The 15,822-nt window shown below is 43.7% G+C and overlaps 1 protein-coding gene across 4 annotated transcripts in view; it reads left to right on the plus strand.

Moving 5' to 3' along the window:
* The window catches only part of pard3bb (par-3 family cell polarity regulator beta b), a 190,334-nt gene that overhangs the window by 67,865 nt on the left and 106,647 nt on the right, over nucleotides 1–15,822 (plus strand). For all 4 annotated transcript variants that reach the window (XM_056428006.1, XM_056427990.1, XM_056427999.1 and 1 more), the window contains 4 exons: nucleotides 971–1,110; nucleotides 1,266–1,394; nucleotides 13,382–13,573; nucleotides 14,369–14,527. In XM_056428006.1, coding sequence (XP_056283981.1) covers nucleotides 971–1,110; nucleotides 1,266–1,394; nucleotides 13,382–13,573; nucleotides 14,369–14,527 — 620 coding nt within the window. The remainder of the gene's footprint in view (nucleotides 1–970; nucleotides 1,111–1,265; nucleotides 1,395–13,381; nucleotides 13,574–14,368; nucleotides 14,528–15,822) is intronic.

A 15,822-nucleotide genomic window follows, 5' to 3' on the forward strand; every position in this document is an offset into this window, starting at 1 on the left:
TATTTTAGAGATGCAGGAAGAACTACAACATGTTTGGAGTAACATCTGTTGTTATCTATGTTTGTCTCACCTTTCTTTCACAGTCCCTCGGAAGCTTTCTGAGAAGTACACCGTGAACCCACTTTACTTCTCCTACGACTGCGCCCAGCATTGTGCTTTTTTCGATGCAGCGTCCTTTCTCTGGCCGACTCGCCCTCCTCTTACCCTTCCCCTCTCCATCTTCCTGATTCCCTCTCTTCAGGGTCGATTAAGTCTTTATTGATCTGTTCATTTCTGCTGATATGAATTCATACTGGAGCAAACTGCTGACTTGGCTCTGCTAAAGAGACCGGACTAAATGAGGTCTATAAAACACACGAGTCCCTCTGTCCGTGTGTGGTCTTTTTGTACATGCGCGCATGTTTCTGAGCTCTTTCACGCTCATTTTAATGTCTGTGTGCGCATGCATGTGTTTTTCACTATTTTAATCTTCATCTCATGTCTTTCCAGAACATTTACTCCCCGTTTCCGCTCATTTCTCTTTTTTACCGTTTCCTCGCCTCTTTCGCAATTTATTCCCCCCCACCCCTCTCTCTGGCCCACACCTGAACCCATTTTAAAAACCGTAACACCTGCAGATACTCTAGCACCCGCTATAGCGAAAGGGTTTAAAGTGACACACACACACACAAACAGGCACGCACACTCTCCGAAGGCTTTAAGTTATCAATCTTACAATATGTAGTCAGGAGCTGAGTCAACAACACAGTGTTGAAGTTTCCAGGTGCACTTTATAGGGTGTGTGTGTGTGTGTGTGGGAGGCTGGATAGGAGATGTTCTCTTTACTCTCAAATCCTGTGGAAGACGAATATAGAGGTAGGCAGGAAACAGCTAAGCAGGATATTTGTGTGTCGATATATGAGTGTTACTTCTGCTTGTCTATGGTACCTCACCTCTCGTCTTCATCACATTTCTTTGTTTGTGTATCTAGGCTCGGAAGGTCTTGGTTTCACCGTGGTAACCAGAGATTCTTCAGTCCACGGCCCCGGTCCGATTCTAGTCAAAAACATTCTGGCACGTGGAGCCGCTGTCAAAGATGGACGCCTGCAGTCTGGAGATCGCATACTTGAGGTACAGGGCAGCTGAGATGAAAATAAATAAATGATGCGTGTGTGTCATTCTACCAAAGATGTGTCGCATTGAAAATAAAGTTAGAAGGAAGGAGGTGAGTGTCGTGGAGGAAAGGAAACATTGTGGTTCTGCTGCTAATGGTGGCGTCTCTGTAGGTCAACGGCGTGGATATCACAGGTGTGGGCCAAGAGGAGCTGGTGTGTATGCTCCGGAGCACAAGACAGGGAGGTAGTGTGTGTCTTGTGCTCCAACGGCAGGAAGAGATGTTCCTGCCCCGGGAGATGGTAAGAACCAACCACAATGCCCTATTCTCAGCCAATGAAACAACATTTTCAGGTTGATTTTGCAGGTCCCGTTTCTTCTTCATTTTTTCCGACAAGGCAGTGAGACATGTCGGCCGGCCCACAACGACGTCAGCAGCTTTTCTTTCACCGTTCCAAAGTTCTGCTCTTCTTCTTTCATCTCCCTCTAATTTCCCCATGTTTGGTCCAATCAACAGGCTTGCCTGGAAGATGCACAGCCCGGCAGCCTGTAGGAAGGCTTCTTGCTCTAGACTATAAACTCACATGTAATTGAGGATCTTTTCTGAATAATCTGAGGAAGGAGATGTTCTCTCTTCCAGAGCAATCATGTAACACATAGTTGTATTTAACTCCGTGCTGATTGAATCTAATGAGCCCATTGTGAGGCTTTATGTTGGTTTTAGTCATATTTCCTGCCAGTCTTTCCTTGGCACCTCGTTTCTGCTGAATTTCAACACTGCTTTGATTAATAAACACCTATCTAATTCTTCTTTGTTCTATTTTCCATGCTTTTACTTTCAATCTGACTGCATGATCAATTGATATGCATGCATTGGTGCTAATTAAGCGCTTTATCCCTTCTACCTTAACTATGTTATTCTCTCCGGCAGTGGTTTACCAAAGTGGGTGCCACGGCTCCCTGGGGTGCAATATTCATCACATCGTTATTCATTCATTGTGGGCTTTTAATAACAATCCACCACATAAAAAAAGGGTTTGTAATATTGTTGCCAATTTCTTATGGAATATAATGTGTCAGTATCTGTGTACATAAAATCAAACATTTGAAAATGTGTTTCAGGTGTTTGAGTTAATTAATTGATTCAAAGTGATTTTTTTAATACCCTACTAGTACTTTTTCATGATATTCTAATATTTAGAAATGTATATGCATGATACATATATTGAGTTTGGGAACCCCTGCTCAAAGGTACATTTTGCTTATATCCTTTCTGTCATCACAGCCGTTTTGGTGATTACTCTCACTCTTCCCTTCAGTTTTGGGGCCTCGCTTTGCCGTGCACATGGAGCCACGCCTGCACAGGCAGAATAACAAGTCTCACTTTCTATTTATATTATAAGAGCACCATTTCACATTAGTTTTGTTCTCCTCACTTATGTCCTCTCAATGTATTTCATTATTTTCATCTTGCTTTTAAGTGTCGCTTTCCCCTTTGTGTCCCTTTCTGCTCTTAGCGACTGATATTTCCCTAATGGCTGCCAGGGAGTTACACACACACACACACACACACACAAGTACACGCAAACGTACTTGTGACCCTGAGCCCAATAGGAAATTCTGTTTCTGCAGACAGGAAAGGGGCCAATGTGCCGGAGTGTGTGCACATGTGTTGACATGTAGAATCCCGTGAGTGTTGCATCTCGTCCAGAGTTGCTCCATGTCCGCATGTTTGAACTTTGTGGCCGTCTCCTGTGTGTGCTGGCCAAGTGTTCCTGAATACTTCCTGTGGTCACACTGTTTCATGTGTTCACTTCTCGACTGTTTATCTCCCATATGGATTGTTGCTGTAATCTGGGGGGGGAAACACTTTTGCCTTACTAAATGTAGAACAGGCTTTTGACCGAGTGACTGAATAATCATTGGAAAATCCTGCACATGTTACTCTGCTTTATGAAGGATTTAGCTTTTGGCCTATTTGGCTTATGTAGATCACTTAATCAGTCAGATCGAGCAGTTTACAATCAGGTGGTGGTGGTTGTTGTTGTTGTTGTTGTGGTTTCTTTCAGACCACAAACGGCATGCGAGACTCCTTAACAGGCGGCCTTGGTTCTGTGGTTTTGGGTTTACCAGCTCCAAGCCACCGCACTGGAAAGCAAACGCAGCGCGGTTCTTTTTTTATCGAACTAAACGTGTTCGCTGTTAAATCATTCATGGTATTCATCTCACTACAACAGTTTTAAATTTGGGGCGGTTGCCGTGCGACTTCACCACATGGAGACGAGACCAGAATATCGCTCACACAGTCAGGAAACAGACCCCCCTTTGGTCCAGTATTATTCACACACACGCTCACTCAGTCCACCACAGGAACAGAAACCAGTTTTGTCCTTCTGCTGAGAGAACGACGCCAAAATGGCTCCCAATGGTAAAGTCGCGTCTCTGCCTATTTTGAGAGCTGCTTAAGCCAACCGAAGATTCAAGGACACTGCTGGTGTCTGGATGTGTGCCTGCAATTGTGTACGTGAATATAATAATGCAAATACAGGCTTATTGCCGTTTATTTGGGAGAGCGTCATAAAGTTGTATCGTCACGTGTGCAGCATTTAGGGCGATCTATTTTTAGAAATCGTATAGAATTTTAAAACTATGTTTCCGTCACTGTATAATCAGCTGAAACTAAGAATCATTGTGTTTCTGTTTAGAAGGAGCCCTTCATGTCGACTTCAAGAGCGGCTCCTCCTCACACAGTCTGCCATGTTCAGCTGATCTGTACCGAATTGACTTTTGGCGTACGATCATGAATTTATTATTTAGTCAGAATATCCATATACGCTCGGCAGTGTGTCAGATTGATGTGTTTGGGCTTTGATGCTGCTGCTAAGGAGGAGAGATCCCAATGAGCTCTTTAGCCGTGATGATTATAATTTCTGCCGTTGTTGGTACATTTAAATGAATGAGAAAGCAAATCATTTTTGGGGGGGAAATTAGAACCGATTGAAAGATGGTGGAGATGTATTGGTCGAAAAGCAGACTGATGAGGCTCCACCCCCATCGCCCCGAAGTGGAGAACGTGTAAAGGGAAAAAAATAGATGGATTTGCACTTCACAGTTAAGTGTGGGCAGTGATCAATGACATGGCTAAGATGCAGTTTCACACTTAGCTCAGCTTGAGTTATAGGTAGCTAATATGAGTGTGTGTGTGTGTGCGTGAGAGTGAGTGAGTGCTGGATGGATGAATGTTGAGTGAGGACATGACGACTGAGGAAGATGTGGGCCAGAAAACAGGAAATTCAACGAGGAATCCACTCAGACTTTGGTGTTTTTTGATCAAATGAAACCTTGAAGGTACGGTTCATTTATGAGAACGGGAAATGAAATAGTCAGTACAGTGGTCGTCGTTCTCAGTGGTGAGAGTTTTGCTCCTTGATTAACTTTCTTCAACTATCGTATCAAAGCAAAGAATGAAATAATTGGTAAGAATGACGGGCTCTAGTTTTTAAACGGATCTCAAATATGTCTACATTCATAAAAAAAAGTATTGTAAAGCACATGAGCTGTCACTTTTGTTTTCATACTTTTTTTGGGTTAACAAATATGAGGGAATATAAAAGTACTTATTTCCTTTTTTTCCCACGTTGTGTGTGTGTGTGTGTGTGGGTTCACACCTCCATCCCAGCATACGGCTGGCAGTATTCTCACACCTCGCTGATGGCATGGTGTCCAGTTTCACATGAACAGCATTCTCACAAACTTCCACGCAGCTCTGCCAATTTAGTTGTCGAGAGGACGAGGATGGAGGAGCTCACAATGAAGGGCCAAAGCTTTGATGCTTCTGGTTGAACTCATCAACCAAATTAATTCTTCATATTCTGATCTTTTTAGTAGTTATTTTGCTCCGAGGCGGGGGTCCTTTCTGAGGACAATATTGCACATCTGTAATTTGAACTGAAGGTTTCTAAGAAGTTCAGAGAATCAACTTTATACCAACACAAGGAGCAGTAAAAACACATTGTAGTGTTCTGTTGATGTTTCAATGATCCAGATGTGAATGCCTGTGAACAATCAAGAATTAATTTGATATAATTTCATACACAAACTTGTGCACAGCTCCGACCGTTTGTTTGTTATTCCATGTTCCCGTTTATTTTAAACGGTGATGTGGCTAAAGATTTTGATACATACATATATATTTATCTACATTTACATTTGAATGATTTGATGTTGAGGTTCATGCCAGCTTGTTGGTGTTAACAGAGGAAACTGAAGAAGGTTGAAATGATGGAAGGATCTTCTCCTCCCCCTCTTCCGTTGTCTCATTTTAGCCCACCATCTGGTGTTGTCTGCTAATGTCTGTGCTCGCTGTAGAACAAAGACATTACACCACCTCTACACACACACACACACACACACTTACTCAGTCACAAAGTCTTTCTTTGACATACAATCATATTCATACAAACTCCCCGATGTAACAAGTACACTGTACATGCACCTGCTGTGTTGGCTCTCTGTAAGACACGCTGTGCACACACACACACACACACACACACGATCGCTCACACATGCAACATAAAAAGACAGTTTTCCAGTTATTTTCTTCACACACAGGCAAGCATACGCCCGCTGAGTTGGCCCGTGCCTTGAAACTAATGTTTGAAACAAAGATGCTCTTTTCTGCTTCCAGACATTTCACACCTCTCTCTCTCCCCTCTTCCTCCCATTCTCTTGTTCTATACGTTGCTTTCCTTTTGTTCTGATCAATATCACAACACCAATGTTTGATGAAATAAGCAAATTAAAGATCGTTTATTTTTTATATCTTCCGACCTACGAGGAATGCTTCAGGCATTACATCTGTAGATTTTTTCCTTTCCTCTTGCCTGACGAATAGTTTTCGGGATGTAAAAAACCATGTTTGGTTTAAAGGTCGTCTATATACGACAACCCGAGCATTAATATAGCAGAAAACACATTTGTTCTATCTCTGAGTTCCTTTGTTCTTTCGCCTCCATGACCAACTGATGCCAGGAGTGTTGAAGCACCAGGTAGCACGGTTAACTCCGGCAGCACTGTTGCCATTATTGGCACCAGTGATGTTGTTATCTGCGAGCTGCAGGCTCAGCCGTCGCCATGTGGAGGCAATGAATATGCTCTGGATTTCGAACGGAGCACCTCTGATGATCCCCACCGTGTTTCAAGACGATGACTGTTCGAATAAAATATAAAATAACATTGCATATGGTTTTTCCACTCAAAGTTCAGGAAAGTGTTAACAACTGCTTGGAGGCACACTCACTCTCTGAACAATCCAGAATCTATAAATATTCAAATACTTTTTGTTTCAAAACATTTAACTGCGGGACACAAGTTGTCTCCTACTTCGCTGAAAAGTTCTGTGCGCAGGACGCGAGACGTAGCGCATGGCGGTCCACGACTCGCTCCTTAAACTGAGTCGAGGTGAGCACGGAAGAGCTTTGACCCTGAGCAGAAACAGGTGGGAGGAACCTTCAAGTGTCTGGCTCTGCACATTCAGTTAAAGAAACACAGAACGGTGGTCGGAGGCGTTAAGATGGGACTGATAAATGGATACGCAAAACACAAAGAACACAACTTGTCAGGTCTTTGTGACGGGGTGAGGCTCAGGCGCAGAGAGACAGGCTGGACGCAATATAAATAACAAAAAAAGCACTCTTTAATGAGGCAAAACAGTTTACAAAAAACAAGGTCCAAAAGGGGCAGGCAGAGGATCGTCGGTCAGGGCAGGGTCGAAGCAGATCAGATACGACAGACAGGACGACGGGAAAAAGACACGGAACTAGAGACGACAATCCGACAGCAGACAAGGGAAAGACTGACACAATATATAGGGGGGGAAACACAGGTGTACGACATCAGACACTAACGAGACAAGAGTGGCTGAGGGCAGGTGCAGGGAATTAAACAATTAAGACAGAGAAGACACAGAGGAGACAGAGACACGGAACACAGGAGAAACAGAACAGGGTGTTACACAACTGGCAATTTGTGCCATTGCGTTCATCACCACCCGACGTGCCTTAAGCAGCATGAATGGTCAAACACAACGGAAGACGAGACCAATGCGAAGCAGCCTGTGAAGCTCTCGTCTCGATCAGAGGATTGAGTGAAAGGTCTCGGCGCGACTCCACCAAGCTGTTTGTGGAGCGCATCAGTGTGTGATGAGCAAGACTTCTCTTCTCTTGTTCCCACAACAGGAAGCATTCTCCTTCGCGCCAGATGCTCGTCACACACACACACAACATGGTGCCATATTAAATCAGTAAACAGTTGGCAGCTGGTGACAGAACATTCAAAACAAAACTACTTTATTGAACAGTTTCTTCATTATGATCAGCTGCGTGTGTGTGTGTGCGTGTGTGTGTGTTTGTGTGTGCATCCGTGTACTTCTTTACAGTCTGTTGTCCATGTGTGTGTGTGTGTGTGTACGTGTGTTCCATCTCCCTGATAACGTCACCAATGTGACCTCACAGAATCACTCCAGTAGATCCCCAATCTGTTACATCCGCACACACACACAGACACACACACACATGTGCACACACACACACACTCCTTGGCAGCTTGGTGTCTCTGCAGGAGCTGCCATCATCCCAGTGGAGAGCAGCCGTGAAGGGTATCATGTCTCTCTTCTCTCTCCCTCTGTCTCTCCGGCTCTCTCTCATCTCTCCGCTGTTTATTGAAGGTTTATCAGCTCTTCCGACGGCCTATCATCTACTCCAGCCACCGCTGTGTGTTTAAGCCCTCGGTACACACACACACTCACCGAGAGTTGTGTCACACATGTCAAGCCCCCGAGGAACAGCATCGGCATTGACATAGCGAGACGTTGCTTTAGTAGAAGACGACCGCCATGATTTGCGAACTGTTGGCAAGAAACAATGTGCCGTTGAGTTGTGGAGCTTGGACGCATGAACAGAAGGCCGCCCAGCGAGCACCATGAGTCCTCATGACATCGTGGTCCACCCGCGACCACTTTTAGCCTCGGACGGCAAAGTCTGCAGCGCCAGCATCTGCTGGGTATTTGACAGGACTTGCAGACCGGCTCGCCCCGCATGTGTGATCGGACCCGTACTAACGAGTCCGATCACACAGCCCTGCATCCGTATCTCTCCACGCAGCTCCCTCCTCCTACAAGCGTGCGTCAAATCGGATGCCTGGTAAGAGCCGTCGGAAGAATTCAGCCGACAAATTCTCTCGTTCTGGTAGATTTATTCTCTGATCACAAGCAAAGTACTATGGAGGACTCAAAATGACTTAAGTATAAATAAATAAAAACATGAATAAATATAGAAATAAATAAATAAATGCTTAAATATATGTATAAATAAGTAAATACAGGAATAAATAAATAAATGCTTAAAAAATGTATAAATAAATAAATACAATAATAAATGTATAAATAATACAGAAATGAATAAATATAAGTTATAACTCAACAGAACATCATTAAATAAATGTATTTCTGTATTCCTTCATTTATTTATATCTCTATTTATGTGTCCACACGTATTTCTTCATTTATTTATATCTCTATTTATGTGTCCACACGTATTTCTTCATTTATTTATGTGTGACATTTATGTGTCCGTATATTCAAATGAGCTGGGGCGGTCTTACTTAAGTCATTTTGAGTCCTCCATAAAGTACAAGCGCTCGCTGCGATTGCAATCACACCGAGAGTCTCCCACAACACACGGGGTGATGGGAGGGAACTCTCTCTCAAGCAAAGTCCTGCCTTCTAAAACACAGGTTTCGTCATCCTGAGCTGTATGGGCGCTAGACTGTCTAGGATGAGATCAATCCTAAGACTTCCATCTCCTTCCCCCTTCTCACGGGACTGGACTGTCCGACGGTCTCAGCCCCCCCGCTTCGTGTAACAATAGCGATAACATGCTTTAGTGTCGTTCTGTGAGGCGCCTAACTATACTCAGGGTTCGTACGGTCATGGAAAACCTGGAAAAGTCATGGAATTTTAAAATGGAAATTTCCAGGCCTGGAAAAGTCATGGAAAATACTTAAATCATAAAAGGTTTGGAAAAGTCATGGAAATGTGTTATATTCACATGTTCATTTACGTCGAGTTTAAAATAATTCATATGTTTTTGAAAGGAAGACGCTCAAAAAATAATCCGGCATACGCCAAGTCCAAGCAGGTGGTTTTGCACAAAAAGGATAATAGTTTGATTAAAAGAATAACCATTTCAATAAGTGTTTCTAAGAATAAACATGTATAACAATGTTTATTCTTTTAATCAAACTATTGTCTCTCATTCACTTGTTTCATTTAAGGTATATTGTATGTTTTGTAATTCTCCTTGTTTGAATTCTACATTTTCAAAAAAAATTCATGTCTACACCGAGATTTCAGTTTGGTCATGGAAATTTGGTTTAAAGTCATGGAAATCCATTGGTCAAAATATGTACGAACCCTGTATACTTGAGAAGCAGACATCAGAATATGTCCCAGGGACGCGTATTTCAGCTGCTACGTGTTATTCTGAACTTGAGTAACCTGACAAACGCATAAGAACATTCAGTATGTAAGATTTATATAAAGACTACGTTTCTCTTTCCATCTCGAGATACGAACACTGGTCCCTCAAACTGTTGTTTTCCCCCTAACACCCACTATAGCTGGCCCCTCCCTCATCGTTCTTCTTTTGCGCGTCTCGTCCTCTTTGTTGCTCTGTAGACTTGTGCAAACTCCAGGTTGTGGCCTGTTGGTCTCCCACTACAACCTTTATACCGGCCGTTATGGGACAGTGGGAGAGGAAGGTGTCGGGGATTGGACGACGGGGTGCCGTCGTGAGTAGTCAGTGATGGGGCAGTTATTTTCATAAATCATAAGCATAGACCATTATGTCAGGTTTCGTCCCTGGGAGTACTTACCTCAGCCACTTGAGTGTGTGAGTGTACGTGTGTTTGTGTGTGTGTGTGTGTGTGTGTGTTTGTGTGCGCATGTTATCACACCTACTGCCGTACAGTAGCACAGCGGCTTCTGTTGTTTGGCCTTGTAAAATGGATCCATGGGCAGTCATTTCCACAGCATGGGGCTTTACACACACACACACACACACACACACACACAATCGCTCTGCATGGCTGGGTTGAGGGGCACCTGCGAGTGACTCTACTCATTGTTGCTGAAAGCAGGTGTCCTTCCACCCAAATAATAAACTTTATCGCACTATTTAAGTATTCCCCCAGTATTACTCCCACAAATGACTATTACGATTAGATCATCTTCTTATCTACGACCTAATTGTATCTTTATTTTTAATCTTTCTCTATTTCTCTCTCTGCCTCACCCTTAAGGGGTGAGTTAAGGACATCTTTTTCGCCAGCCCGTTTTTGTTGAATGCCCTCGCTCATTCCAGCATAATGTGTCTTTCCATCTTTCTCCCACACATGTTTCTCTAAAGGCTCGGTTGAATAAGACAACAGCCATTCCCACTCACACACACACACCGACCGACAGAGCTGTGTTTTTAATGGCGCGTCCTCCTGTTGATGCATCATTGTGGCAACCCATTTAAATGTTAAACGACCAGCACGAGGGGGTTCATCTATGCAAAGAGATTTTTTTCCCCTTCTTTGACTGGATGGATATGATGGAGTTCACGGAGCAAAGATACAAACACCTTTTTTTTACGGCAGCAAACAGAAAACGCACACATGAGCGCACACTCGCTGTTTATTATCGGGGTATTACACACAGATGTAGCCACCTATCATAGCAACGGTGCTGATGGAATGGAAATGTTCCATGAAATTACAATTTAGTTTGTGGCCTCGTCCAGTCCTATGTGTGTTTCTCTTCTGAAAAAAAGAGAAGCAATTTCACTTTATAAAAAGAGGCTTTATTTAATTTTGCGTTTGGTTTTCTATCTACTTGGTTGTAAAACCCCACAGGTTTGACGCCAAATGATGATTTGTTTTTTATTGTGTTTATTGTTTTTCATTGTCAGGTAAATTATCAGAGGAAGCCCAGAGGCTGTGCTTATTTATTATTTCACAAGCAAATTGAATTCATCACCCAGATAAAAAATGTTACATGAATTTGCATAATATTGTCAGATTCCATAAAACATCTCCCGGCCCTGTGGGCGGTCCTGACCCTCAAGCTGGGAACTGCTGCTTCAAACTCTTCAACACCCGTCCTCAGCTCGCGGTGCATTCTGGCATTGGGTCTGGAGCATGCTGAGTGCAAGAAGAAGAAAACAAATCATAAATGAATCAAGCGGGGACGTTCGATTAGATAAATAACGAATGTCGGGGGGTGGCGGGTAAACAAAGACGTTGCTAAAGCACCGACGTTACTTCGGGCAGGATCCCGGGGGCGAAACAATACCCAATGTAGTTATGAGCAGAAAGTAGCCAACGTTTGTCCTCTGGGTGTTTCAGAGTTCTTTCCAAGGTCGCGGAGCTTCCTATCAGGTCCGGACAGTCGGTCTGATGAGGGGAGTTTTCCAGCGGGGAAAACAGTTTTCTGCAGAGGGGAGGACTTTGTGTCGGCTTAACGCTGTTAAACCTACAATCCCCACAGACAAACACTGTCTAAACCTGACACTGCTGACCCACACACACACACACACACACACACACTCAGACTCAATTCATGCTTATACAGTACATAGACAGGCACATGCAGACAAATGCTTGGCAGCAGACAGACTTTATACCATAAGTAACGGTACATCCATTTATTTTTGACAAAAACAAACCTGCATATACACAGTAATGAACAATAACATAACGACACTTGGACTGAATTTTGAATGCAAGGAAAAACAATAATGTCACCATGAAAATGTTAACGCAAACATTTTCACTGAGCATATGTCGCTCATGCTACAGACGGACCATTTTTACAGCAAGTTTGTTTATTTGTGTTTTAATGGCGTCACCTGTGCTAAAATGTTCGGGGAGGAGGGTCTTCACCCCCAATGTAACCATCAATGTTTCTTCATCCACAGTCCTAATAAGCAGAAATGCTGCTTCGTACATTTTGTGAAAGTCCCAAAATTAACTCAACTTGCTTTGATTTCATTGTTCGGAATAAAATGATCGAAAGTATGCCGAATTGGAAAAAGCTTGAATTCGTGATTTTCTGTAATCAATAAAACTTTTATTCCAGAATCAAGGTCGAGATAGGACAAAACATTACAATATCATAAAATACTTCCAAAATCACAAGTAAAAAACAAACAAATAACTACACATGCTTTATAAATAGACAGCTGTACCAGTGTCTCCACAGCTGGGACTGGTAGCGTGTGGTGCTGAGTTTAATTGTAAATTGAAGAAGTTGTGCTTTCAACAAACTTCACCTCGCAGACCACCACAAAAAGCTTCGGAGGTAGAAAGACCTTCAGTTTTCATAAATTGTTTGACGTTCGTCAAATCTTCCAATGTTTTTCAGGCTCTGTTCGGGGACACAGTCAAACTATGACACATCCTTGTGGACAACAGTGGCGTGTTTACATCCTATATAAGCTCATTTTCTTCCTGATCAGCTGTTTGGTTTGTTTCACAAATAGTAAGACGAGATAATATTTGAGAAGCGTTGAGTGAACTGCTCTAAGCATACATTTGATCAGTGTTTTACTCGTCCTAGCGTTACTGTATAATTCATATGCAGTGCAACAACAGTCTCCGCCTCCTGCTGAGTCTTCGCAGGCTTCAAACGCACACTTTCATCTGGAGGGAATCACTTGTTTTCTGTCTCAGACTTCCTCATCAGATTGATAATAGGTTTTTATTTTCACCATCTTCCTGGGACTACATTAGGGTATTTTCTTCTTCTCCACAGCCAGTCTTTGGTTCTTGTTTCTCTGTCCTTCTCTCTGTATTCCCTTCGCTCTCTCACTACTTTTGTGTCTGGCTCTCTGTGTTTGCTGTATTCTCCAATTACCTCTGTAAAATGCACAGGCCATTTCATTGATATTGCAGAGCTGAAAGAAGAAGAAAACAGAGGTGTATATAGCAGTCCAAATGGCTTTTTTCGTTTTCCTTTCTCTTTTTTTTATAGACTCTGGCCGCAATTTTTCACTCAGTGAGAAATGTTGCCGAAAAGCTCCTTGTGATGGAGTCTCTCAAATGGAAAAGCTCTTAGTTTAGCTTTTGGAAACTATTCACCCGATGCGCTAACCCCGGTCTCCTCCCCCTCACCCTGTTCCCACCTTTCTCTCTTCCTCATCAACATCTCTACCCCCTTCTACCTCCGTTCCTCTCCCTCAACCCCCAGAAGGATGAGCTGTCCCGTGTGACGGGCTTTGTTCAGGAGAGCGGGAAGGAGCAGCTCATGTTCGAGGTGCCCCTTAATGACACCGGCTCGGCGGGCCTGGGCATCAGCCTCAAGGGAAACAAGTCCAGGGAGACCGGAGAGGACCTGGGCATCTTCATCAAGTCCATCATCCACGGAGGGGCGGCGTACAAGGTGACATAATAGTCTCACACACACCTGCATGACCAATAAACGGTGTCCTGGAAAATACTAAACGGTGAATTTGGACCGAAACGTAAGCTTCACCTGGAGCCCGCGCTCCTCCTTCCATGTGATGGAGAGGCCAGATTGTTGTGCAGAGGGAGACAAAAGAGGGTCAGAACAGACTTTGAGAGACTTCACCTCCCCACGAACAGAAAGTCAAGCCGTGTGGAAAACTCACAGCGAAACGGGAGCTCGTTATTGAAGAGACGGTCTTCACTCTGCTGCCATGTGCTCCTGTCCTGTTAACCTTTGACCTCTTGGTCACCAGGACACACGTGAGGTGTCACAGGCGGCAGAGAGTGAGGTGGACAGACAGGCGGACACACAGTCACACTTAGTATCTGTGCACAGACAGACGGGAATAGATGGAAACAGTTGAGACGGTGTCATCGAAACACCATGGAAGTTAGACAGATGGAGCTGATGTGTGTGTGTGTGTGTGTGTGGGTGGAGTCAGACGTGTGTTGGGATTCCGTGGTGAGTTCTTTAATGACTTTAGAGAGATGCTCAGTGAAATATACAGATGTGTGTGTGTGTGTGTGTGGTTTTCCATCAGTAGCTCAGTGGTTAGTCCTATTATGAACATCTGCCACATTGTTAAAAAGAGAGAACAATAGCCAGAGGAAACATGAATGAAGCCCTCATATACACAAGGAAGCATCATAGGCCTGCAATCCAGCACACAGTGTTTCCATCCAACTGTGTGTGTGTGTGTGTGTGTTGATGCGTGTGTGTGCTTTACAGGATGGGCGTCTGCGAGTCAATGACCAGATGGTCGGGGTAAACGGAGAGTCGCTCATGGGAAGATCCAATCATGTGGCCATGGAGACGCTCCGCCGCTCGATGTCACATGAGGGAAACGTAAGAGGGACAATCCAACTGGTGGTGCTGAGGGCTCTGAAGGTACACACACACACACACACACACAAACTTACATACGAGGCATACAGCTGGCTTCATTGTACAGTCTCTTCTGTTGCATGTGTAACTGCAGGCCGGAATGACGGACGCAAAATGATGTCAAGTTAGCTCGCAAATGCCTTTTTTTCTGTCAGACACCGTTTCCTTCATCTTTTCCATCATAGATTTTATTAACCAATTTACAGAAAGATGGAGATTGATGCGGGAGCATTTCCTCCATCACGTAACCAGCTACGAGCTCGTTAACGTCCCTCGGAGTAAAAGCCCATCGCAGTGTCGGATCTGTAGCACCGGCATCGTTCTGCCCCTCAACGTGTGTGTGTGAATTTGAATTAGTGTTCTTCCCAGCTGACAGATGACCCACCAAGCACAATTTGGGTTTGACTGCTTTTAGTTTAATAGAAAAATAGCAACAAAAATGTAATCTGAGTACTCTAATGTACTTTGTTTTACTCCAACACTGACAAGAAGGGACAATTCACCTTGCTCTGGGGCTTCAATGTATAATTATTATCATTATTGATGAGTCTGCAGATTATTTTCTCGATTATTGGATTAATCAACTTGTCTATTAAAATGCCTGAAAATAGTGAAAAACCGCCCGAACCCAAACATATTCAGTTTCTGTCGGTCAGTTTATCAATTTTTTATAATTGATGCAGCTCTACTTTGCTCTATTGAAGGGAAACACATGAATCACACACTGCAACAGACCAATCTGAGCAAACAAGCATTTTGTTCATGAAAACATTTTGACCTCCAGTTTGCTACTGAGGACAGAAATAGGTCTGTTCCTTATGTCAACGATCGCTCGCATCCCGAGTGGCTCGACTCGTCCGTAGACACGAAGCAGAATGGTGATGAACATGTGGAGCGGGCGCGGTCAGAGCGGTTTGAATGGATCACGAAGGACGAAACGCTGACTGCATTAAATGCATTCTTAGCAGATGTCCGAATGTGGGTCAGGACTCCTGCTGTGAGAACGAGCGCACATGCACCCGTCTCACTTGAATCGGACGAAAACAAACACGCATGCTTCTTTTATCTCTCTTCTGTCTCTCCTATCCCCTCTTATGGCTTTAAATAGAGCATCCCTTCTCCTTTCCTTTGCAGTCGACTGCCTCTGACTTTGAGCCCTTCCTTTCATTCTCCACATACTTGACACTGGTCTCCCTTCTCTTACTCATAGCAGCGAAAGAGCATTTACACTTCAGCTAGTCAGATTTCCTCTCCTTCTTTGTGTTTTTCACTCAGCCGTGTCTCCTTCTTTCTGAGTA

Source organism: Pseudoliparis swirei, chromosome 2 (assembly GCF_029220125.1).
Source record: "Pseudoliparis swirei isolate HS2019 ecotype Mariana Trench chromosome 2, NWPU_hadal_v1, whole genome shotgun sequence".
NCBI lineage: Eukaryota > Metazoa > Chordata > Actinopteri > Perciformes > Liparidae > Pseudoliparis > Pseudoliparis swirei.